The sequence below is a fragment of the Sebastes umbrosus genome, chromosome 10, assembly GCF_015220745.1.
Source record: "Sebastes umbrosus isolate fSebUmb1 chromosome 10, fSebUmb1.pri, whole genome shotgun sequence".
Classification (NCBI taxonomy): Eukaryota; Metazoa; Chordata; class Actinopteri; order Perciformes; family Sebastidae; genus Sebastes; species Sebastes umbrosus.
The window spans coordinates 33,658,395-33,685,583 of NC_051278.1; the positions used below are offsets into that span (position 1 = coordinate 33,658,395).

The 27,189-nt window shown below is 42.5% G+C and overlaps 2 protein-coding genes across 2 annotated transcripts in view; both read right to left on the reverse strand.

Moving 5' to 3' along the window:
• si:ch211-51a6.2 (neurotrypsin) overlaps positions 1–12,512 on the reverse strand; it is a 60,173-nt gene extending 47,661 nt beyond the window's left edge. Inside the window, 2 exon segments of the mRNA XM_037781463.1 lie at positions 3,261–3,300; positions 12,159–12,512. Coding sequence (XP_037637391.1) covers positions 3,261–3,300; positions 12,159–12,404 — 286 coding nt within the window. The 5' untranslated portion in view covers positions 12,405–12,512.
• A 7,300-nt stretch (positions 12,513–19,812) lies between these two features.
• Positions 19,813–25,818, reverse strand: chchd1 (coiled-coil-helix-coiled-coil-helix domain containing 1). Its single transcript, XM_037781513.1, has 3 exons — positions 25,434–25,818; positions 23,909–24,027; positions 19,813–20,446 (listed from the first exon to the last, which is right to left on the reverse strand). Exons 1-3 carry the CDS (start codon positions 25,570–25,572, stop codon positions 20,336–20,338), a joined length of 369 nt encoding a protein of 122 aa, XP_037637441.1. The 5' UTR covers positions 25,573–25,818; the 3' UTR covers positions 19,813–20,335.
• Between the last annotated feature and the right edge of the window lie 1,371 nt (positions 25,819–27,189).

Here is a 27,189-nt window from a genome sequence, read left to right on the forward strand (position 1 = left end):
ATAATAAATAAATATTTCACAGCAGTCGGAGTCACTGTGGAATGCTATCATTGTTTTCATACTAACACTGTGGATGCTATCATTGTTTCATACTAACACTGTGGATGCTATTATTGTTTCATACTAACAGGTAGAAAAAACGCTTTCATGTCAAAGGGAAAAGCAAATCTCTACAAGCTGACCTCAATTAAATCACAAAACTGAATGAACATGTTGCCCGCTGACATTGGGTTTCTGTGCAGGCTAGTCAAGTTCTTCCACACCAGCCTGGGAAAAACATTTCTTTTGGCAGACAGCTCCATCTATAAGAGCACATCTCAGTACAGAGACACTCAAAGTGATTTACATTTAAAGGGACCTATTTGTAAGAATCAGAAATAAGAGCGACACCTGTGGCCGTTAAGTCAACAAAAAGTCTGCATCGGGGCTCGCGCTTGTGCTCACTCTACAAACCCATATATATATATATATTAATATATGGACAAGCAGACGGATGGACGGACGTGCAGACGAACCGACGTGCAGACGGACCGACGTGCAGACGGACCGACGTGCAGACGTACAGACGGACGTGCAGACGGACCGACGTGCAGACGTACAGACGGACGGACGGACGTGCAGACGAACGTGCAGACGGACCGACGTGCAGACGGACCGACGTAGAGAAGGACGTACAGACGGACCGACGTTTAGACGGACGGAGGGACGGACAGACGTACGTACGGACGGACAGACGGATGTACAGACGGACCAATGTATAGACGGACGGACAGACGGACGGACGTACAGATGGACATACAGACGTACAGACAGAACAATGTACAGACGGACTGACGAACAGACGGACCAACGTACAGACCGAACGACGGGCCGAAAGACCGAAGGGCCGACGTACAAACGTACAGACAGACCAACGTACAGACGTACAGATGGACCGACGTGCAGACCGGCCGACGTGCAGACGGACGTAACAGATGGACGGACGGACGTAACAGATGGACGTACGTGAAGACGGACATTACGTGCAGACAGACCGACGTACAGACGGACTTGAAGTAAAGATGGACCCGACAGAACGTACAGAAGGAACATGGTACAGACGGACTGACGTACAGACGGACCAACGTACAGACGGACGACGGACGGACAGAACGTACAGACGGAACAACGTACAGACGGACTGACGTACAGACGGACCAAACGTACAGACGGAACGGACAGACGTACAACGGAACAACGTACAGAACGGACTGACGTACAGACGGACCAACGTACAGACGGACGGACAAACGGACCAATGTAAACAGACGTACCGACGTACAGACGGACAAGGCGTACAGACGGGACCAACGTACAGACGGACTGACCGTACAGACGGACCATACGTACAGACGGACTGACGTACAGACGGACCACCGTACAGACGGACGGACAGACGGACCAATGTACAGACGTACCGACGTACAGACGGACAGGCGTACAGACGGACCCGACCGTACAGAACAGACTGACGTTCAGACGGACCAACGTAACAGACGTAAAGACGACCCGACCAGTAAAAGACTTACAGACGGACGGACGGAACGCCGTTGCGGAGGCATGAAAAATGAAATGCTTTGGATAATGGCTGAAAGGTAGTTAGTAATTAGAGAACATGAAATATGTAATATCAAGTAAATCCATGAACTAAATGACTGGATCTTTAGAAACATGTCAGTCAGTCCACCCATCATCTTCCTATCTTCCTCTCTAAATCCACTCATCAGAATTAGAGCACGTTTTGTTTTTAAGCTGTCTGGAACGTTATCTATAGTATTAATAATGATGGTTTATCTATAGTATTAATAATGATGGTTATCTATAGTATTAATAATGATGGTTATCTATAGTATCAATAATGATGGTTATCTATAGTATCAATAATGATGGTTATCTATAGTATCAATCATGATGGGTTATCTATAGTATTAATAATGATGGTTATCTAGAGTATTAATAATGATGGTAAATGACATAGTAACTAATTAATAATGATGGTTTATCTATAGTATTAATAATGATGGTTATCTATAGTATTAATAATGATGGTAAATGACAATAGTTACTAATATTAATAATGATGGTTATCTATAGTATTAATAATGATGGTAAATGACATAGTACTAATTAATAATGATGGTTATCTATAGTATCAATAATGATGGTTATCTATAGTATCATAATAATGGTTATCTATAAGTATCAATAATGATGGTTTATCTAAGTATTAATAATGATGGTTATCTATAGTATTATAATGATGGTTTATCTATAGTATTAATAATGATGGTAAGATGACATAGTACTAATTAATAATGATGGTTATCTATAGTATTAATAATGAATGGGTTATCTATAGTATTAATAATGATGGTAAAATGACATAGTACTAATTAATAATGATGGTTATCTATAGTATTAATAATGATGGTAAATGACATAGTACTAATTAATAATGATGGTTATCTATATTATTCAATAATGATGGTTGATCTATAGTATTAATAATGATGGTAAAATGAAACAATGTAACTAAGTATAATGATGTTATCTATAGTATTAATAATGATGGTTATCTATAGTATCATAATAATGGTTTCTTCTATAGTATCAATAATGATGGTTATCTAAGTATTAATAATGATGGGTTATCTATAGTATTAATAATGATGGGTAAATGACATAGTACTAATTAATAATGATGGTTTATCTATAGTATTAATAATGATGGTTATCTATAGTATTAATAATGATGGTAAATGACATAGTACTAATTAATATGATGGTTATCTATAGTAATTAATAAGGATGGTAAATGACATAGTACCTATTAATAATGATGGTTATCTATAGTATTATATATGGTTATCTATAGTATTAATAATGATGGTAAATGACATAGTTCTAGGTGAGAAAACCTCCATCACCAGCGGTGGTCCTAGCTGTGATTGTTTGTGGGGTCTGTATAGAAAAGAGTGAGGACACTCCTCCTTACTGGGCTATAATAACAGCTTTGAAATGGACTTATTGTTGATGTATTGTCTCATGATTGATGACGTTCATATTCTGTTTACTGATCAGGAGGACATTCTGTCCACTGGAGGTTGAAGTTTGGCCATATTGTGAAGGGAGGGGAGGCCTCATGTAGTATTAAGGCGCCTCTGCCTACTCACACTAGTAATGACACCACGCATAAATGAAAGACTTAAGATGAGCCTTACCTGCATTCTGCACAATATTCAAGTGTCCACCTTCTGTGACCTGAGGATGAAATACAACATCATGGAAACAAATGTAGAGTCTGAAGTCATGATTCACGTACAGAATGCAGAGGAGTTCACACACATGGTACTTATTATGTGCAAGACTTTTACACTGTTCTCTGTCACAGACCCAACTTTCATCGAAGGTACTGAAGACCCTGGAGCTATGAGGAGAATGTTGTTATAGAACTGACTGTGCCAGTGTTTCCTCAGTTATAGTTCTGAGCCAGTTTGGGTTAGCAGTGAATTAGGACTTTGTCACCACTGAATAACTCATGTTGTGTGTCATTCACAATGCTGAGTCCCCTGTCCTGAACTCTTGTTTCCAAACTTTAACTGTCTATGCCTGCACATGTGACAAAGACAAAACACATATGGAGATGGAGTTTATATTTATCTATATGTAGGCCAATTTTTGCAAAAATATGTTTGGTACATACAGAACGGCAACCTCCGGTTCTGAGAAGTGAAATCAATGCTGAAGAGCCTTAAACCTGCATCCTCTCTACCAGCCGGCAGGGGGTTGTATAGAAGTCTCTGAGAAAATGAGCCTACTTCTGTCTTGATTTATTACCTCAGTAAACATTGTAAACATGAGTTTATGGTCTCAATCGCTAGTTTCAAGTCTTCTTCAATACAGCATGATGTTCATTTAGTCAATTATGGTTCCGTTGAGATTCAGATAGACCATAAAGCAGGGGATGCCTTGTGATTGACAGGTTGCTACCACGGCGTTGTCTGGTCTGGGAGTTGTCCGTGTTTACGTCTTACAACTTTAACCCTTTCACAGTGTGTTTTCACTTTATCACAGTTAATTGTAACGTTCTGATCTTATTCATCGTTCAGTGTTACATGTTTCCGGTGGACTATTCCTTTTATTGATGCTTACCGCAGCAGTAGTGTGGAGTTCTGTCGAGGCTCATTGGTATTACTGTGTATTTGTAGTTCCTGCTCTGACTTTGCTGTAATATGTTTGGTTTTCCAGTGAGTGACCGCATCATTCAGAAGGACATAGACGGTGTTGTGATTGAGTCTTCAGGTCTGAACAAGGCAAGATTAAGACAATTATAGTGTTCAAGTTGCAATGAAATGAACTCATCTGTAACCTTTTGCATCATTGAAATTTAGCAAATATTTGGACAGTTTTCCTTAAACATAAATCCAGAAAGATTTTATTTTCAGTATCTTGATCAAATTAAAACTTGGATGGACTAGGACTCGACATACAAACATACAAGTCGACATAATGCATTTTAATAAGGTGATCACAGACAGGTCCAAAGTGTGGACATGAATATGTGTTTCAGATTCAATGAATACACAAAAGTATGTAATATCACACACAGTATGACATACAGAAGCTGTCATAAAGTCAACTTCAACAGAATGGCAGATAAGTAAAGTGGGAGCGCATATTTTATTGACTGTTTTAAACCGCCATTGACTGCTGACTCCTCACTCCTCTTAACCAACCAGTAGGGGCCGCTAGTGATCAACAACTGATTTAGTTTGAACTCTTGTTTCCGCTACCAATTAGGAATTGTTCCTCTTGTGTATGTTTGTATGTATGAATGCATAAGTACCGCTAAGCAAATTAACCAAATACAACGGAGCGCTGGCTACAACGGAGCGCCGACTACAATGGAACGCCGACTACAACCGAGCACATTTTCTCATGTATGTAGAAGAAGAGTGTAATGGCAATTTTGCCACAGTCCACAACAGGTGGCTGTGCTCGTGAGTCCATCTGCAGTCCATCTGCAGATGTTTTAGTTATTAATGTATGCCTTTTTATTAAATTCACTGAAAGACAAGTTGTTACGTTGGTTTGTGTCTTGTTTTAACAGAAACTGCCACCACAATTTGGCGTTGTCGGCAGGATCATTCGTGTGAGCGGGACTGCTGGAACTCTGTGCGAGGGTAAAGACCGTGCACTTCTGGAGTCCGGGACTCTAACCTCAACCTCCCCATAAAAAGGGTGTTGAAGTGGGGGCCTGACGCCAAGGAGGACCAAGTCTCGCTCACCGCTGTGATCCAAAGAACCAGGTGGCAAAGAAAAAATAAACAACTCTGTCTTTCTGGTAAGTAAGAATTCATTAATAAAAAGGCATACATTAAAAGATTTCATTCATACGGCGTCTGTACAGGGGGATACAGTATCTGTACAGGGGGATAAAGCGCTGTTGAGGGAATGAAGAGAAAGTGATTCTCCCACCTCGAGGGTGGTTGTGACAGACGTGTCAACAGGGCAGGTTTTGGAAACCGCTGTAGAATCCAGGGCTAGCGCAATACGGTACCAAGTAAGATTTCATTCATATGGCGTCTGTACAGGGGATACAGTATCTGTACAGGGGGATAAAGCGCTGTTGGGGGAATGAAGAGAAAGTGATTCTCCCACCTCGAGGGTGGTTGTGACAGACGTGTCAACAGGGCAGGTTTTGGAAACCGCTGTAGAATCCAGGGCTAGCACAATACGGTACCAAGGAGTTCAGGGAACTCAGAGGGATAACATCAATACACTGTTTTTTCTTGTATAAGTGTAAATACACAAGGAGTTCTGGGAACTCAGAGGGATAACATCAATACACTGTAATCACACATAGTGTAATAATAATATAATAATAATATTGTAGAAAGAGTTCTGGGAACTCAGTGAATAAAATACACTGTAATCACACATAAAAATAAATAATAATAATAATAATAATAATAATAATAATATTGCTATCTTTTTTCTTTTGATCCAGTGGACTGATCACCCACTGGAAGAAAAAGAAAAAAGAGGGGGGGAAAGAGTAACTAGAAGTAAGACCTTACTGGAGTTAAAGTATAACCACCTGTAGGAGTTGAAGTATATAAAGGTACAACCACCTGTAGAAATCTCTAAGCAAAAATCTTGATAAAAAATTATTTCCCTTCCTTAGTCCATGGCCTTTAACTAAAAAGTACATTGATATTGAAGAGATCTTGAAAACTATATTTCAAAATAGGTGCAAATCATAGTAAACTCAAAGGATTGTGATAATCCACCTCAATTAATGTCGCCTAACATCAAAGATATGACCACCAAATACAGTAAACAGTAAAAGGTATTTGACCAGCTTGACGTGTGGGTTAACGAGTGTGGATTTCTAAGCACTGGCAGTTTTAGCATAAGACAGCTCCAAGCTTTAAAAAACAAAGTAGAAGAAGCAACCATCAGGGAGAGAAAACAAAAAATCAGGGACAGCACTACTAAAATCCATGTCTCAGTGTCTCAAACTAGATCCTGATCTGGACTCGACCCCGCAACGACAACAGCCGGCCCAGGCAGTGCTGCCCAGCGCTCCATCTCCACCTCCATCGCCACCTCTACCTCCACCAGTGGAAGGAGCCATGACGGAGGAAGAGGGCAAAACAAGCTCAGCAACCAAGCCGTCACCATACACTGCCCCTCGCACACCATAACTGGACTTTGCAACGGTGTAAAGACTGCTTTCCCAGTGAGAATGGACATTGGCAAAATCTCACTGTGCAAGCAGAGAGACTATGAGACTGTGTCTGCGTACCTTATCAGACTCACAGAAGTTCACAACACACAGTGGCCTCCTACGACCAGCTGCCGTGAGGGGAAACAATGAGGTCGGTCCCTGGGAAGCTCATCTTCGGGACCGCTTCATCAATGAGACCAGAGATCAGTGAGATGATAAAACAATTACATCACTTGGGAATGCGGAAACCTTGAGACTGTCGAGAATCGCGCCATGGCAGAAGGGTGGAGGCAGGGGAGATCCAACGCCTGCTTCAGATGTGGAAAGATGGATACTGGGCAAGGAATTGCCCTGAGAACCAGGACACACAGGCTGATTGACTAGCGGAGGGGTCGAGGACAGTGAAGGATTCATCTAGCTTTGACACGGAGACGGGAAACAGTGATCTATCTGCACATCAGACACGTAAGAACACAGACACACAACTCATGATTTCACAAGCAATTGAATATCTTGAATCTGTACAGGAAACTGGTAAAGAGAAAGCTATTGAACTATATGCTAAGTATAAACAGATGCCAAAAAAGACATCATCTGTGGTAAAAAGATACACAGTTCCACTACCATGCTGGGATAACATTGAGGGGGATTTCAAACACTCTTTTCTGTTATCAAAACACTGTCCGATTAACCTGATGGGGAGAGATTTTATTGTTTTACTGGGGATAGTTTTGATATCTACACCACAGGGCATAGTTGTAACCAGAATTAGCAAACAACATCTTTTTTCAAATATAGTAAAGAGGACCTGTTATATGCCTACCAATGGAAAATCCCAAACACTGCACTTAACTCTGTTAATGACACTCTCATAAACCAAGCTACAGCTCTCTCCACAGCCACACACAGATATTATGAGAAAACATGACTTGCAATGCACCTCGCTTATCTCTTTTTGGAGTAGACAGTGAGTTTGAAAACAAATGGTACACAGAAGGCCTTGATAAGGACAAACTCAAGCTTGACTGGCTGTTTCAGTGACTCTGCCTGACACACTTTTTCAGTCTCTATTTCAGATACCACACTCTGATCCCAACGTCTCACTGGTCAAATCGAAGGATGAAAGGTGGCAAGATTGGGACCTTAGACTAAAAGGTGTAATGATGCTACAGGTTGGGAGTAAACAGCGGACCCCAAAGTTGATTTTCACAGGGTCTCTGATTCTCTGCTGTGGGAAACTGACAAATTTTGCCCTTACACAATAATATAAGATTGTCTGGACACCTAGAAGAAAAAGCTTTTGTTGATTTGAAGCTAGCTCTAAATCTCCTCCAACATTGGACCTAACAGACTGCACCAGACCATTGACACAGACTTTTGACGACCGGGGTGGGTACATGACATAATACTAATGCAGGAGCATGGGGGACGACAGAGACCTGTTGCACAACTTCTCCGACAAACTGACCAAACCTGGAGAAAATACATGGCCATCTTTTTATCTTTTTTATTTTTCATTTTTATTTTCATTCCTATGCCTATATTATATTAGTTTTTTTTTTCTTTCATTATCTTATATGTGTTACAGAGTACATCAGACTTGTTAAATTGATTATGCATTTTCCTTGTGCTAAAGCTATGATTGCCTCTTTGATCAAATCTACTGTTGGACAATATGTACATACACCACAGCTGGAGAAAGGCATTCCTGACCTTTTTCCACCTCCAGGGTGGACGCCACCATTTTATGATGATATTGTCTGAGATAGTTTATTTCCTTCTTTCTCATATACTTAAATCAAAATCACATAGTATCTTCACACTTTGATTTTGTGTATTACAACGGTGCTAGTAGTAATCAGATATGTTAATTAATTAAGTGAGCATAGAATGCTCAAAGGGAGGAATGTAATGGCAATTTTCATATCTGCAGTTTAACACTGTACCTTTAGATAATCTCAGGGCCTCACATGTTCAACTTCGTCACCATAGGACAGTGACCTGACATTTTAGTTCTCTGTAACTGCAAACAACAGATTGCTGAAATACTTGTTATGTCTTGTGATGCTCTGTTGTCTGCTGTGTGCTGACGCATTGATACACTTTCTATCCTTCTCTTCTTTTCTTCTTTGCACTTATCTTCATGTTATGCTTTAAATGTATAAATACTGACTACTCTTTGTATTCGGGGCTCACTTGCCACAGTCCACAACAGGTGGCTGTGCTCGTGAGTCCATCTGCAGTCCATCTGCAGATGTTTAGTTATTAATGTATGCCTTTTTATTAAATTCACTGAAAGACAAGTTGTTACGTTGGTTTGTGTCTTGTTTTAACAGAAACTGCCACCACACAAGAGCTTACAGGGCTAATACAGTTAAAAGGTAAATGGACTTGCATTTATATGGTTATACCTTTCTAGTCCTCCGACCACTCAACGCTATTTACACTACATGTCAGCATTCACCTATTTACACACACATTCATACACTGATGACAGAGGCTGCCATGCAAGGAGCCAACCTGCCCATCAGGATCTAATCTAAATACTCATTCACACCTTGATGGTTCAGCCTTCAGGAGCAGTCTGGGGTTCAGTATCTTGCTCAAGGACACTTCAACATGTGGACCTTCCGATTGGTGGGTGACCCGCTCTACCCCTGACCTAGCGACACAGCTAACAGCTAATGGAACTAAACAGTTTGTGAACAGAGGAAGCGTTAAACAGAAGTGTTACACAGTGATCTGCAGACAGCTGCATGACTGAAAATGAGAGTGTATGTTGTGTGAGACGTGCGAGTGAAAAACACGTCTGATACGCTTCTGATTTGCAAATGTTTGCATTCATTGTATTCACTCTACAGTGTACACTTTTCTAATTTGAATTGGGAGTAGTTGGTAGTTAGGCTGTGAAACTGTAGTGTTTCACTTTCACACTTTTCTGCAATGATGTGATATGAATCAGAAAGAAGTGTAGACTTTGACCTGCTGATAATATGAAGCAAACAGAGTAGACCAACCACCAATGAAAGAATGAACAGACAGATTCTGTTAAGTCTCCAGCACTTTGGATCTGAACTGAAACAATGACTATGAGCTGAAAGTACTGACTCTCATCTTACAAACTCTCAGATGAACGTCGCTTTGGACAAAAGCGTCTGCTAAATGAAATTGTAGAACTGTACATTGTTTGAATTTGAAGCAGTTTAAATGTATACTGGGTGACAAGTGCAGGAATTACAGAACATGCCACCGTCTTCCACCAGTGTGGGACGATATAACAATGATCACCCAGTATACATGGAACACCCTCAAACACCTTCAAGCTGACAGTCAGGCCCTCAGAATACACACAGACCTGTAGTTTCTGAAAAACACCTTCTGAAATGGATGTATCAATGTAGTGTCTTTACACACACAACACACCTATGATATACGTATCCTGCTCATGAGCTATAGGTCATCTACTTATACCGTGTATGTTCTGTGTTGGATTCCCAGTGACCGCAGTCACTTTACATTCTCTTACTGATTTACTTTTCTTCAATTTCTTCTATTGTCTACTGTTCTTCAGGAGGGGGGGGGGGGGTGCTACTGTATGAGTGAGTTATCATATAATAATGAACTATAATTAAAGCTGCAAGCAGCGTTGAACGGGCCCTCGCCCCTTTGCGCATGTCGGGTGTACCCGCTGCCGTGCATTTCCATGAAAGTGGGACACTGCACGCAACAGTTAGAGGGTATTTTCTGCGTGGAGCGTGTGGCACTAAAGACTCTTATAAAACATGTCAAGTTTGGGGCTGATTGGACAATGTATAGTACATTTACAACAACTTCCTGTTTCCTGTAGGAGGCGCTATGACAATCACTCATAATGGCACATACATGTCTTCAGGCCTGGACTGTTATCCAGCTTGTGAAATTCGGGGCAGATCGGACTATGTAATGTCAAGTTACAACAGCCTCCCGTGTCATGTCGAAACATCGAAATTTGCCGCGCCGCCACGACAACGCCGTTTTGCGAAAAAACACAAAAGCATTCGCAATTTAGCATTGTGAAGGTATTGAGATTCTGCTGCCCAACTTTGAGATGGATCTCTTGAATCCTCTAGGAGGAGGATTGTAAAGTTCCATACCTGTAAAGTGATAAAATGGCATCTTCTCACATGACCTATGACATCACCGTTAGAGCAATCAAAAATTCTTTCACAATGTAGCATCACAGTAGTGGGAGGGTTAAACCACCGAAATTTGACGTGAATCCAATAAACTCTCTAGGTGGAGTATGTAAAAGTATGCATAAAATACATGAAAAACGCACAAAATTCAAAATGGCCGACTTCCGGGTTGGTGGAGCTAATGAAACCCAATGAGGAATATGTCTGAAATAATGAGCAGGATGTACCTACCAAATTTCATGAATATAGAATCAACTTTGTCTAAACTATGGCCTTTCAGGCATTAGGGGGGCTATGGAGCCCGATGGCGATGCCCGAGCCCAATCATTACCGAACTTTGCTTTTTTCGACAGTTCTGATGCGTGTTCCAATTTTTGTGAGTTTTCGTGCATCCTAAGCGCCTAAACAATAGGTTTCCTTGCACTTCATGCCAGGAACACCGTTGGGTCCCTGGCACGAAGTGCTCGGGTCCTAATTAGGAGCGAGCTAGGAGTCAGGTCATCTGATGGAAGGACAAGCAATCAAATATGGGATTGTGATTTAAGGTTGGATCATCAATAGATGCTGGAGCTCCAAACACAAACTGTAAAGTGAAACTCCTGTATGGAAACAGATCAATATGTTGTTATCTGAGCCTGGCTTAAGTCTATAGAGAATGTTAACGTAGGCTACCAAGGAGATATGGAGAGAAGGGTAAGAGTTACTGTAGGTGATAAGAGTTGGCAAGGGTTCCCACTGTGGTCTGGGTTGTATTAGCACCCACCTCTGGTTTCCACAAGGTATTAATCAACTTTACACTTGGCTTACGTTCGACTTCTCTTCTCTCTGTCTGTTCATGGGATGCTGTGAGGGGATCTGACCAGGATCTATGTGTGGTTTAACTCCTTTCAACTTTCTGTGTATGGAGCTTTCTCTATTATTTTATAGGTCTTATCGTTTCCTAGAAATAACGACCCAGAAAATGAACTGATATTTCATCTAAAGATTCCTGGAAAGACCAGAGAAGTCATGAGATAAGACCTCACAGAGACTTCTAGTTCTAAGTTATTTCCAGGAGACTTCCTCTAGTTGTGAGGAAATGAGTGTCTCAGTAGTCCATTTCACCAGCAGCTAAAGTAGTCCTCCTCCGTCACATAGAGGACACAAAGACGGGACAGGTCGTAAACAGGAGCTTTATATGGACTGAGAGTGTCTGGCAGCAGCCTGCTTACCTCTGCAGACAGGGACGGAGACAGGAACGGGACCAGGACCAGGACCAGTAACAGACTGCAGGGGACGAACCCGGCCACGACTTTGTTCCGGTCCATCCTGCTGAAGGAACCATCTCCTCCCGCACCTCCCGCACACACCTTCACCCGCCTTCTGACTAGCTGAAGCTGTCCTCTCTGACCGACAACAAAGTGACAGGCAAACACACCGAGAGACACCGGCTGCGGTCTGAGCTCAACTCCAGACATCCAACCCGCCTCGGATCTAAAAATGACGCGCTGTTGGCGAGGAAAGACTCTCTCTCTCTCTGTCTCTCTCTTTCTCTCTCTGTCTATCTCTGTGTGTCTCTCTCTCTCTGTCCTAATCTCTCGCTCTCTCTCTCTCTCTCTCGGTCTCTCTCTCTCTGTGTGTCTCTCTCTCTCTCTCTGTCTCTCTCTGTCAGTGCGCAGTAGAGAGGTAGTCTCCCTTTTAAATCAGAGGTGTAACGCCCTCATAGCTTATTATAGCCTTGATATCAATGTCTGACATTAGAGCCTCTGTAAATAATTCATCTTATAATCTTTACAACAGCCTCTGAGAGCCTTCAGGTGCCAGATCATATAGTAATAGATGATGTGACGCACCCTGAGGTGCTTGAGGAGCTGTTGAAGCAGAGCAGAGCTGTCAACAGCAGGAGGTACCCTGCTGAGAATGTAACCTATAGTCACTATAGCCAGGACTCCTGGGACAGCAGTAGGTCTACTAACAGCCTACTGATGGATAAATAATATTAACTAACTAATTAGACCTGCAGTAGGTCTACTCACAGCCTACTGATGGATAAATAATATTAACTAACTAATTAAACCTGCAGTAGGTCTACTGATAGCCTACTGATGGATAAATAATATTAACTAACTAATTAAAGCGGCAGTAGGTCTACTGATAGCCTACTGATATTCTACTGAAAGCCTACTGATGGATAAATAATATTAATTAACTAATTAAAGCTGCAGGTCTACTGATAGCCTACTGATGGATAAATAATATTAAGTAACTAATTAGACCTGCAGTAGGTCTGCTGATAGTCTACTGATAGCCTACTGATGGATAAATAATATTAATTAACTAATTAAAGCTGCAGTAGGTCTACTGATAGCCTACTGATGGATAAATAATATTAACTAACTAATTAAAGCTGCAGTAGGTCTACTGATAGCCTACTGATGGATAAATAATATTAACTAACTAATTAAACCTGCAGTAGGTCTACTGATAGCCTACTGATGGATAAATAATATTAACTAACTAATTAAACCTGCAGTAGGTCTACTGATAGCCTACTGAATAGATACATAATATTAACTAACTAATTAAACCTGCAGTAGGTCTACTGATAGCCTACTGAATAGATAAATAATATAAACTAACTAATTAAACATGCAGTAGGTCTACTGATAGCCTACTGATGGATAAATAATATTAACTAATTAAAGCTGCAGTAGGTCTGCTGATAGCCTACTGATGGATAAATAATATTAACTAATTAAAGCTGCAGTAGGTCTACTGATAGCCTACTGATGGATAAATAATATTAACTAACTAATTAAAGCGGCAGTAGGTCTACTGATAGTCTACTGATATTCTACTGAAAGCCTACTGATGGATAAATAATATGAATTAACTAATTAGACCTGCAGTAGGTCTGCTGATAGTCTACTGATAGCCTACTGATGGATAATAATATTAATTAACTAATTAAAGCTGCAGTAGGTCTACTGATAGCCTACTGATGGATAAATAATATTAACTAACTAATTAAAGCGGCAGTAGGTTTACTGATAGCCTACTGATGGATAAATAATATGAGTTAACTAATTAAACATGCAGTAGGTCTACTGATAGCCTACTGATGGATAAATAATATTAACTAACTAATTAGACCTGCAGTAGGTCTACTGATAGCCTACTGATGGATAAATAATATTAACTAACTAATTAGACCTGCAGTAGGTCTGCTGATAGCCTACTGATAGTCAACTGATAGCCTACTGATGGATAAATAATATTAACTAACTAATTAGACCTGGCGGAGTCCCAGCAGGCTGGCGGAGTCCCAGCGGGTTGCTGGAGCACTGGGTCTAAACTGTGTAACGGCAGCAACAGAAAGTTTGCAAAAACTTTCACGGGATTCGCTGTCCGATGACCTATCCTAACCTTAAATATTCAAGGTTAATGCCGAACCTTAACTATCTCACAACAGTCTCACAAATTGTGGGTTACCTTCTAGAAACGACCCTCGGTGCAGCTCTACTTCCTGGTCCTCTCATGTTGGACAGAGGACAGACTGGACGCTACAGTTACTCACTATAAGTGGTATTACAAGACAGGCCGGGGCTAGCTGTTAGCATGCTAGCTGTTAGCATGCTCACTTCACTAGATATCTCAGCTACACAGTACATAGACGTCTTTGACGTCAACACTGTAACCTCGTCACACTCTGTTGATAATGTGAGTTCATTGTTTTCTCATAGATAGTCTAGAAAGAAACACTCAGTAAAATACAGTAACTTCAATGACTTACTCTTCCTTAAAGTACATATTAATTGTCACTGCTGCTACAGGACATGCTGGCCTTTAAAAACATTATAGGTATCCTATCAAGTAGGATCTACAATCTACACCTCGGAAACAATGGAGGCTCAGAAAGCAACAACAGTGGAGGTCAACATCCTGTCGCTGTAACACTGACCAGTGGAAAGATAAGCAGGGCGAGTCCATCCAGATAGGCAGGATTTCACTGGCTTGTTTTTCCTGGCGACAGCTCACAAACAGATGATTATAAAGCTTGATCTTGATCGTATCATCAAAAGTCTTCAGTGTGCCTCTTGGGGCCGAGGCCTCAGATGCTTCTAGACTAAGGAGATGGATGTCAGAGATAGTAACATGTTCTCAGATCCCACTGAACAACCTCCAACAGCAGCATTTAATGTGACTAAATCCCAACAAGGCATAAACAAGAGGACCAACAAAAACAGAAAGCACCTCTAGGCACTGAAATGCTTTTCAAAGGCACCCACTAAGTGGCTATTCTAAATATAAACTCAGAAAAAAAAGTTTGGAAGTTTGTGTTTGGTGTATTATTTCTCTGTTGTTACAATGCTAATGGTCATTGTATTTTACATCGTTGGAAAGCCTGTTTATTTACCTTCACAATGATGTCCAGCTTGTAAGGATCATGTATTTATGGGATGAGCAGCACAGCTGATTATGTGGGTAGTGCCCAAGTAAAATTTGCACCGATGGAGTAATAGCTTTTGGTGGGGGCAGTGTCATGGGGGAGGGGGGGGGAGGACGGGGTAGGGAGGGGGGAGGTGGGGGGGCATCTCCATCATTGAAGGCCATCTCAATGCAGTGAGATATCGGGATGAGATTCTGCAGCCAGTGGCGATCCCATATCCCACAATCTGGGACCTAACTCCATCCTCCAAGATGACAACACTCGCCCCCACAGAGCCAGGGTTATCACAGACTACCTCCACAATGTGGGAGTAGAGAGAATGGAACGGCCTGCCAAAAGTCCAGACCTCAACCCAATTCAACACTTGTGGGATCAGCTTGGGCGTGCTGTACGTGTTAGAGTGACCAACACAACCACGCTGGCTGACCTGCAACGAATCCTGGTTGAGGAATGGAACGCCATCCCACAGCAACGTGTGACCAGGTTGGTGAGCAGCATGAGGAGGTGCCAGGCTGTTGTGGCTGCGTATGGATCCTCCACTGCTACTGAGGCTCCTGAAGGTGTATTAAATGAATAAAATGTAAAATAGCCAATATGTCTTGTTTGTTCCTTGTTACTGATAGAGAGTTCAATCATCCAATCCACCAAACAACTCAAAACAAGAGTCAACACCAACAGGAGAATGCACTGTTTACCATTGACGGAGCATTTTGGCAAATTTTTCTTGGGCGCTACCCACATAATCAGCTGTGCTGCTCATCCCATAAATACATGATCCTTACAAGTTGGACATCAGTGTGAAGGTAAATAAACAGGCTTTCCAACCATGTAAAATACAATGACCATTAGCATTGTAGCAACAGAGAAATAATCCACCAAACACAAGTTTCCGAACTTTTTCTTTCCAGTTTATATATTTTGGAGGGTATGTATCAAATAAATCAAATGTAAAGTTTATGAACCAGAGGATGTATCTGTCAATACTGAGCTGCAGCTAGTATTAAGTAGTATGAGTAGTATTAAGTAGTGTAGTATATTGATAGCTATCTTGTGCAGCTCCATTTTTACATAATTTTATTCACTTATTTTAAACAATTCAAGTGGTAAACTTGTATTCTATTTAATTGTTTAATTAATTTAGTATTTATTTCACATGGTTTTATTACTATTACCCTTATTATAGCTTTAAATTATATTTATTACATTTTTAACATTGTATTGTCGAGCACTGGTCTCTAATTGATCTCCCTTTTTCAATTGTTTTGTCATTTCTGCTATTTATACGCTCCACACTTGTTCTGTGTTATTTCCTACAGTCATCTGTGGAGCATCTGAACTGCTCTGACCTGTATGAAAGGTGCTAATCATGTAAATGTCTACAGACCTACAATGTGAACATGTTAGACAGAACAGACACATATCTGATAGAAAAGAGAACTTTTCCCTCAAGTTGTTGGACTTGGACAGAAAGAATGGTCCAAATCAAAGCATCAATGACCGAGATATCAGCAACACTGGATCCTACACTTCCCATAATGCAACTCAATAGCATCTGTCTTCAGCCCCTTCCTGCCTCCTAAACACACACATCTTTCAAACTCTAAACCTCCAGTTCTGCTGCAGGTTTTCTGTTACACATTTGTAGACTTCAAGCCCAAACTGAGATGACTAAAGTGATGTCACTGAAGTCCCTCAGAGCTCCTCAGAAGAGGCTGAATAATACTACAGTACACTCTATAGTGTGTGTATATATATACACACATATATAGACTGAAGAGTACTCCCCATGACAAATAAATGGATTTGTAAAATGGTGGAGGGGTTGAATATTACCTTTCCCATCACTCATCATGAGAAGCTGTCAGGGCCTTTAATCCGCTCATTTAAGAGTTCATCTGGTTTGGTTAATTATGAGACGAGTGTTTGAACTGAAGAGATACTGTAGTACTGTAGTTTAATCAAGGAGTGGTTTTATTATTATACCTCTGTTCAACGCTGTCCGTTGTCTGTAGTCTGACCTGTTACCTACTGTAGCCTCACAGCATCGGTTTACTCTCAACGCGGGCTGATGATCATTAGATGCTGGCTTCCACTCAGTGTCTTCACATTCAAACTAATTGATGGTGAGTTCATCATCATGGGGTTTTAAGTCATTTGGATGAGATATGTCTGTAGTCTCCACATAGTCACCTGCAGACACACTATACACAAGGTAACACTGTAAGAGTTACTAGTGTTAGAAGTTAGAAGCTGTTTGCTAGTGATGTTTCATACATGATCTTCCTCAATATGAACAACTCTGAAGACAGACATCTACTTCTGCTTCCATTCTTGGTGTCTGAGACGTGGTGGTGGAAGTATACTGGAGGATGGGACGGGGACTTTTGTCCAGGATGTGCTTTGTTGTTATTTTGAACAAAAGTAAAAGTTTGAAGATTTGGATAAACCCTTTTGATGTATGTAACAACATGACCTTTCCTCTGGTGCCAATCTCAGGACACATATGGTCTCAAAATCCATCCAACTGTTTATCTGTCTGCTGTGTAAATGAACATCTCACGATGCTGCTGGAGAAGATACGGACTTCTAGTTTCTTCATACATAATAATGAGAAACTTGGTGTGAGTGGAGATGAGTGTTAGGAACAGTAGCTGTGGAGGCGTTTCCTCTGCGGTCTCCATGTTTGGGAGGGAGTGATAAGCAGGGGGGGAGAATGGTTCTCTAATGACAGACAGATAAACAGAAAAATACCACATTCTGACAATGGTGGGTGCAAAGATAGCACAACTCCTTCCTGTCCTTCAGACAAAACATGAGACCAAATCCACACTTTACAAAATCATTAACAAAATGTTGTTACGTCTGCCAGAAATCATATCATATCATATCATATCATCATAGTCAAAGAAAACAGTCAGAGGGAGGTCGTCAAAAAGGCAGGAAGCTTCCAAAGAACTTTAAACATGCTTCTCCAGTCAGTTGAACTTTATGACTGCTGTCTGCATCCAGCTCAGCATACAGACTAGAAGCATACAGACTGGAAGCATACAGACTGGAAGCATACAGACCGGAAGCATACAGACCGGACCGGAAGCATACAGACCGGATCGGAAGCATACAGACCGGACAGGAAGCATAGAGACCTGAAGCATACAGACCGGAAGCATACAGACAGGAAGCATACAGACAGGAAGCATACAGACTGGAAGCATACAGACCGGACCGGAAGCATACAGACCAGAAGCATACAGACAGGAAGCATACAGACCGGACTGGAAGCATACAGACCGGACCGGAAGCATACAGACCGGACCGGAAGCATACAAACCGGACATATGCAGACTGGAAGCATACAGACCGGACCGGAAGCATACAGTCCGGACCGGAATCATACAGACCGGACCGGAAGCATACATACCGGACCGGAAGCATACATACCGGACCGGAAGCATACAGACCGGAAGCATACAGACCGGACCGGAAGCATACAGACCGGACCAGAAGCATACAGACCGGACCAGAAGCATACAGACCTGAAGCATACAGACCGGAAGCATACAGACAGGAAGCATACAGACAGGAAGCATACAGACTGGAAGCATACAGACTGGAAGTATACAGACAGGAAGCATACAGACCGGACCGGAAGCATACAGACAGGAAGCATACAGACAGGAAGCATACAGACAGGAAGCATACAGACCGGACCAGAAGCATACAGACAGGAAGCATACAGACCGGACCGGAAGCATACAGACCGGAAGCATAAAGACCCGGAAGCATACAGACCGGACCGGAAGCATACAGACCGGAAGCATACAGACTGGAAGCATATAGACTGGACCGGAAGCATACAGACCGGACCGGAAGCATACAGACCGGAAGCATACAGACCGGACCGGAAGCAAACAGGCCGGAAGCATAAAGACCCTGAAGCATAGAGACCGGAAGCATAAAGACCGCCTAAAGGCCCCTGTACCCCCTTAAAGAAGACTAAAACAGGTCTACTGTGGCTCTCAGAGGGTTAAGAGCCCCTCCTGAAGAAGCCTAGTCTGCTCTGATTGGCTGGAGAGAACAACATGGTGCATGTGACACAGGAAGGGGAGCCATATCTGATTGACTTGTTGAATCACATGGAAACGGGTTTGGTCGTGTGCGGGTTGGTCGACCCTCCAGATAGCCAGACAGATGGAAACAAGCACTGAAACATCCGTTCTTCATGATGTTTCTGGAGCTGTCTCACCACAGTCAACACTTCATTAGTCCTCTGTAGATCTCATTATGGGAGAATACATTCAACTAAAGGCCTTTTAGTAGTCATGCAGACTTTGGGGGTTTTGTCACTTTACACTGTGAACACTCGACAGACAGCCTTGAATTAGTGTGTCGTATGGAACTGGAGCACAGGCTGAGAAAGAAAGAAAGAAACTGATAAATGGTTTGACAGGAAAGAAGAACTGATAGAAACATAAAACTGTTAATCTATCAGTTTAACTTTATTTCACCATCTGTTAACCACCAATCTCAGCTTCCACAGGAATGACGAGACCTTTCAGTGATCCCGGTCAGCTCCCAGCCAGGAGCCATGAATCCATCACTCCATCATCCACTAGTAACATCTCTGCACTGGATAGACACTCTGCTAAATTACACTGCGACTAAATGGAGCCAACTGAGGACACCACGACAAAGTTACATTATATTTACATTTACTAACCATAAAATGCAGTGTGCTGAGAATACAAAGGCTGTACCATTACAGAATACTAGTCACGTGAACTGATTGAATAACCTTACTGCCTCACATATTGGTGCAGTGCTTTTGTGTTGAAATCATCCTTTTCAGTGCTCTGATCCTTCCTTTATTTCTCTAACATGTCCAGTACGGGGTACTCCTTCACCTGACCAAAGCCTACACATTCCAGGTCCGTACAAGTCCTGCATTAAACAGTGTGGTTCCTAGATCTCAGTGCGCAGGTTGGGAAATCTCTTCAGCAGGGTTGTGGCTTGTTTGGGGTGCAGACGTCCTCCCTGGTGGGTGGTCTGTTCACCTTTATTCTTCATAGCAGCCTGTGAAAGAGGAAGATGATTGGATGGGTGTAATTAAACATATATATATATATATATATATATATATATTTTAGGGATATACCAATATCGATACCAATATCAGGTATCGGATCCAATACTGTGCTAATGTACTCGTACAACAGCACCGATACCACTTTACGGCAGAGTGACGTTAACCTCTCGTCACTATCTTTCAGGTCCTATCGCACTCGCTCACGCTCCACTTCCCCGACGGTGCGGGCGAGACAGGCCAGTGGTGTGCCGGACCCCGCTGGGCTGATATCCCACCTCAGCCGGTGTGTGCCGGCCCTCACTTTCATTGCTCCACGGGGTTTTGCTTGCACCCTCTGACTCGTGCGTGCGTCAGACTCCTTGGTCCGTGTATCAAGACGGGTCGGGTGGGTTGCCGACATCACCGCAGACCCCTAGCGCCTTTTACGTGGGCCGAGCCCCGCACTGAGGACAGTCTGCCCCGTTGACACTTTGGCTACGGAAGCACCTTCGTCCCGAGCCTTACCAAGCCGACCTAGAGCCGGTCGCGGCGCACCACCTCATATGCGGGACTCCCCAGCCTGCCGTGTGTCGCTCACACCCTCCAGCTGGCTGTTAAAGAGGGTCTTTTGGCACAGAGAAGTACTCATATCAGTACTCGGTATCGGAGAGATCAGTTTGGATGACTCGTGCAGCCCAGGTACGCGGCAGAGCGCACAAGGAGCAAGACCCCTGAATGGGAATTAATCAATATCAAAGAACAAAGCGGTAGCTGACGGGATGACAGACAATGTAGTGTAACGTTATACAGACATAACAAGGATGCTGAATGAGGCATCCGCGAGGAAAACAATAAATTCAGGGTGACAACTTAAAATAAAAAGATGCAGTGGAACATAATGCAGTCAGGCTCTCAGGAATATAGATTTATGTTACCGCTGCTGAGTCACCACATCATTTACTCTTCTGAGAGGGAAGTAACCTTTAAATACGCATATGGCACAAGCCTTGCTGCATGTAGGCACACTGGTCTATAATCCTGCACGTTTACTTCTTAATATTCTTCTTCTGCCTAAAACTTTGCCGCGCTACTCCTCCCGTAGCGTTGCCAACACCTGGACAAAAAATACATCAAAACGTGCGGAATGATTGGGAATGCTGTGCTATGACTTTTCTCAGAGATTCGCTCAGCGGATTCCGAAAAATTAATGAGAAAGAATGGGGAATCAACGTGAAGAGAGCTCAAAAACACTCTTTGAGGCCACACAGATTCGCCATACTTTAACGTAGAAACATGATTCAAAGTTTAAACGGGTCACGAGACTTGAGACTTTACTGGGCCAAATGTGCATTTTGATAGCTGGCATGGTTTTCACAAAATCGCAGTTTACGTTTTGTGAAATTTTCAGACCAGGGATGCTAATTTTGAAAAAATGTCTTAACCGATAACTGACCCTTGTTATCCGATTATTAACCGTTAACCGACAAGATTTTTGCCTTGCATGCAGCTGCAGTGTAGGAGCTCAACAGACTAGGGGTGGAACGGTTGGGTTCATATCACGGTTTTCGGTTCGGTTCGGTTCATTTATGTTACAGCGAGGAGGTCATGTTCTGATTTCAACATGCTTTTCATTTATTTGGCAAAAATAAGTTAACAAATGTTTGCCTTAACAAAAATATGGCTTACATAAGGAACATAAACACTTCTTCCTTGACAAATCTTAATTGAAAGGTAGGTCTTCTACAGTCATTAGTGCAAACAAAAAAATGCAGCTTTGTTATTTTCATATAAATATGATGAAATTATAAACTAAGGCCGTACATTGAAGCAGAAGCTCAACCAGAACTATACTAAAAAACGTAGAGCTTTTTATCTCCCACTCATCCAACAGCGGCTCATTGGTCATAATTTTGACTATAACAGTTAAGGCACTCAAACACTGACATATTGTCTATAAGAAAAAATAAATTACAAAAATAAATCACAAATGTCTGTAATGTAAATGTAATGTTCCATCTTAAGGCTGTTGGTAAATCCTCAACTGCTGCTTGTGCTAGTTTGTACAGGACAGGCACAACAGACTAACATTCACACGTGAAGGCTCACGTTCTTTGACCTTATGCTTTAATTCTGTATTGTTTATGATGGAGTGAGGTCGTATATGCAGCGATAAACACTCTTATAGCATTAGATACTACTTTGGCACGGTGTGAATCTGCAGTGAGAGGCAATCTGAATGCTTCGGGGGGGAACGGACTCTCTGTCAAATCTGCTTTTGTTTCGTTCCGCTAATCGACACATTCGGGTGATGCCATCGTAATTAAATGTTTCAAGTGTCCACATATAAACCCGACTTCAGTTGAACAGTGTCGGCGTACAGTTTGACACAAATCGTTGTCAGTTTAGCTCGACTATCATGAGCTACTGGGCGCTACAGCGCTGCTAACATTCCTGGTGCGCTGCCAAAACTCTCCAGGTAAAACTCACGCTCCAGAGTTTCTGTTCCACGTGTGCAACTAGTAGACATAAACAGCTGTTTGGGTAACGGCGAACTGGAAGGACGTCGCGGACCGAACTGAACGTCCTTACCGAACGTTTCGGGTCAATTACACGAACCGTTCCACCCCTACAATAGACAGTCCCCAGTTCACCGTCTGCAAGCGTTAACTTAGCAGCTACGATGCTGCGTGTAGTGTCGCGGACATGCAGCCACTTTCCCAGTAAAAGTCTCCACCACACATTTAGTTTCGTTTAGCAGGTTGTCAGCTGTGTGTCTACCCGGATCAACGATAGCAACTGTCCCACAGAGTGTGTTTTTGTGCTACGTTAGCATCTGTAGCTCTGCTGGTAGCTTTGTACCACCCGTAGTCACACACGGCGAGTTTCCGACAGACCGTGTGTGTGTGTTGTCGGTGGCGTTCTAGCTGTGAACTTAGGTGTAGCAGACAGTGTGTGTACAGTTTATTTGTCGGTGAATTAATGCTACGAGGCTACAACTCCTCAGCTCAAGCGAGCTATAGACCGAAGCCAACTTCCTGTATCTGTAACGCTGGGTCAGACTCTCTTAAGGTGGACTCTTAAGGTGGACCAGCTTTTCTCAGCTTTTTAATTAATTATTAATATTTCTTCTAACCGTTTTAACCGATAGCGTTAATCGGTTAAAATGCTTAATGTCGGTTAATGTTAAACGGTTAATTATTAACATCCCTACACCGGCTGCACGTGTTCTTAATAAAGAAGGTTATGGATAGCCTCCGGCTGCATTGTATTCTTAATAAAGTGAGTCTTCCAGTGAATGTGTCACTTCCCAGTGTGCATTAGAAAAGATGTTTTGGGCGTCACTTCAGGGGCCCTGTAGAACCGTGCATTCCTCTACTCAGCTTATTTATGGACACGTACTGTATGTCATCTTACAGCACAAACCAGTTCATGTGTGAGTTGTTTTGCTGTGCATGTGTATGTGGACATACCTGAGTCTTCTCAACACAAGTGTAGAAGGAGTTCATCTCGTTAGAGCACAGACCGTCCACAAAGTTGTTCTGCTTCCAACAGGCCATCAGGACCGACATCTCGGTGATACAGGAGGCCTCTGTGGAGAGAAAGCTTCATGTTTACCCTGAAACACCAGTTTAAGTAAGGACTTACATGTTTACCCTGAAATGCCAGTTTAACTCAGGACTTACATGTTTACCCTGAAACACCAGTTTAAGTCAGGACTTCGATCATTACCAGTGGATCTAAGCTGGTGGTGACGTTAAAGCTGCTGTCTGGTTGATATGTGTTTATACGTGGTCAAAGATATCAAAGATGGGTTTGTCAAGAAATCACACCACTCTGTAACTTTGATGTTTGAAAACAAGCAGACAAGAAGTGATGTCTTTATAGACCAGGAGTATTTTAACACTAAAATGATTCCTAACTAATGTATACATTAATTAGAATACCTACTGTATACATTAGGTCTCCTAATAGTCTCCCAATTAGTCTCCTGACAGAAGAGTCAGCTTCCATCTGATGTTACAGGTTGAATGAGCAGCTACCGGAAGGCACTGGCCCAATTCCAACCAATTCCCCCCCACCCCACCCCACCCCCCACTACCTACTTCCACTCCGTTTGCGTTCACGTGGAGGGTCCGCCATATTAAGTGCCATTCCGAACCAATCACTGGGGAGTGGAAGTGGGTTATAAACCCTCCAACAGTGAGCTGCATCGATGCCAACTTAACCAGCCGCCCTACTGACGACGTGCAACGCCGTTTAGTGTTCGTCATGGAACACGCTCCGATGACAGTTCAATGCGACGACCGGTAAAAATATTTACTGTAAACTGCTCAAACTGAAAGAGACATTTAATTTATTCTACTTTATTGTCATATAGATGTCAACAAATAGAATATATATATTTATATATATATATATATATATATATATATATATATATGTGTGTATATATGTGTGTGTGCATATATACACACATACATACATACGTATATATACATATACAGTATATACGTGTATATTATATACATATATATATACACGTATATATACATATACAGTATATACAGTATATATATACACTATATATATACATACATACATATATATATATATACATACATATATATATATATATATATATATATACATACATATATATATAAATATATATATATATTATATATTATATATATTATATATACATACATACATATTATATAAATATATATATATTATAAATATATATATATATATATATATTATAAATATATACACACACACATGTATATACACATATATTTTTGGCATCATTGGGCAGACATCATAATAACCTTTCAGCATATTGTAATTCAAGTGTTCTGAGAGATAACTAGACTTCTGCTCCTCCTCACGGCTCTGTTTTCAGGCTTTAGAACATCTAGCCTGTGACAGGAGACTTTGACCTGTAGACCGAGTGGTCCCGCAGTCTTTCTTGTCTTTCTTGTCCTTTCTTACCTCCTTTCTTCAGTTTGCGGTTCGCTACCGCATCTTTCAGAGCCAGAGGTCTGTTGGGCTTCAGAGCTGGTTTTCCGTTGTGTCTGCTGAGCAGCTTGTTGACCTTCTCCTGGAACAGGATGCCTCCCTGAGCCGCCATGTCACCTCCTCAGCTCCCCCGCTGCTCCTCTCGAGCCTTAGCTCAGTGCTGCTGCAGCTGCTGCTGCTGTCTGGACCGAACCGAACCGAACCGAACCTGTCTGGACCTTCAGTCTTCCGTTCAACGCCTCATTCCTTCACCGAGCTCCTCAATGTGGCGCCATGTTTTGCTGTAAAACGTAATTCAGTGTCGTAAACGTGTCGTACTAACCAGCCAATGAAAAAGGGTCGTGTCTAGAAGGGAACCCGTAAATTGCGAAACCTGATGTGAGATCTGCAGAAACCTACGAAAACTCTCGCGAGACTCGCTGCCCGACGACCTATCCACCTTTAAGAAGAAACGTGGTGGAAACAGGCTCGTTGGTCTCAGTGACGGAGATTTTACCAAGAATAGATGCTCTAATAAATACATAAGGAATTACATACAAGCTGTAACTCTGCCTCCAGAAAGATTCTTTTGGGCTTCACTTCATGGAGAAATTAATTGACAGAAAATTTTGGTAGTTAGGGACAAATTCTGTCTCAATAATAAAGTTAAAGAAGTTTCCTTTACAATTTTGCATAGAAGCAGCAGCAGCAGTAGTAGAAGCAGCAGCAGTAGTAGTAGCAGGTACCAGCAGCAGGTAGCAGCAGCAGGTAGCAGTAGCAGCAGCAGGTGCCAGCAGCAGGTAGCAGTAGAAGTAGCAGTAGTAGCAACAGCAGCGGGTAGCAGCAGTAGCAGCAGCAGGTAGTAGTAGGAGCAGCAGCAGTAGTAGCAGTAGTAGCAGCAGCAGCAGGTAGCAGCAGTAGTAGCAGCAGCAGCAGTGGGTAGCAGCAGTAGCAGCAGCAGGTAGTAGTAGGAGCAGCAGCAGTAGTAGCAGCAGCAGCAGCAGTTAGCAGCAGCAGCAGTAGTAGCAGCAGCAGGAGGTAGCACTAGTAGCAGCAGCAGTAGTAGAAACAGCAGTAGCAGCAGCAGCAGGTAGCCCTAGTAGCAGCAGCAGTAGCAACAGCAGCGGGTAGCAGCAGTAGCAGCAGCAGTAGCAGCAGCAGGTAGTAGTCGGAGCAGCAGCAGTAGTAGCAGTAGTAGCAGCAGCAGCAGCAGCAGTAGTAGCAGCAGCAGCAGTAGTAGCAGCAGCAGTAGCGGCAGCAGGTAGAAGCAGTACCAGCAGCAGGTAGCAGCAGCAGTAGAAGTAGCAGGTACCAGCAGCAGGTAGCAGCAGCAGTAGAAGTAGCAGTACCAGCAGCAGTAGAAGTAGCAATACCAGCAGCAGTAGAAGTAGCAGTAGCAGCAGTAGTAGCAGTAGCAGCAGCAGCAGGTAGCACTAGTAGCAGCAGCAGTAGTAGCAACAGCAGTAGCAGCAGCAGCAGGTAGCACTAGCAGCAGCAGCAGTAGCAACAGCAGCGGGTAGCAGCAGTAGCAGCAGCAGGTAGTAGTAGGAGCAGCAGCAGTAGTATTAGTAGTAGCAGCAGCAGTAGCAGCAGGTAGCACTAGTAGCAGCAGTAGCAGTAGTAGCAGCAGGTAGCACTAGCAGCAGTAGTAGCAGCAGCAGCAGCAGGTAGCACTAGTAGCAGCAGCAGTAACAGCAGCAGCAGTAGCAGCAGCAGTAGAAGCAGCAGGTAGCAGCAGCAGTAGAAGTAG

Excerpts from the sequence above, each read along its gene's own strand:
- chchd1 (XM_037781513.1), bottom strand. The coding sequence starts at position 25,572 with ATGGCGGCTCAGGGAGGCATCCTGTTCCAGGAGAAGGTCAACAAGCTG. Across the intron at positions 24,028-25,433 it reads CCGCAAACTGAAGAAAGGAG|AGGCCTCCTGTATCACCGAG; the intron begins GTAAGAAAGGAC and ends TTCTCTCCACAG. Across the intron at positions 20,447-23,908 it reads CTTGTGTTGAGAAGACTCAG|GCTGCTATGAAGAATAAAGG; the intron begins GTATGTCCACAT and ends CCTCTTTCACAG.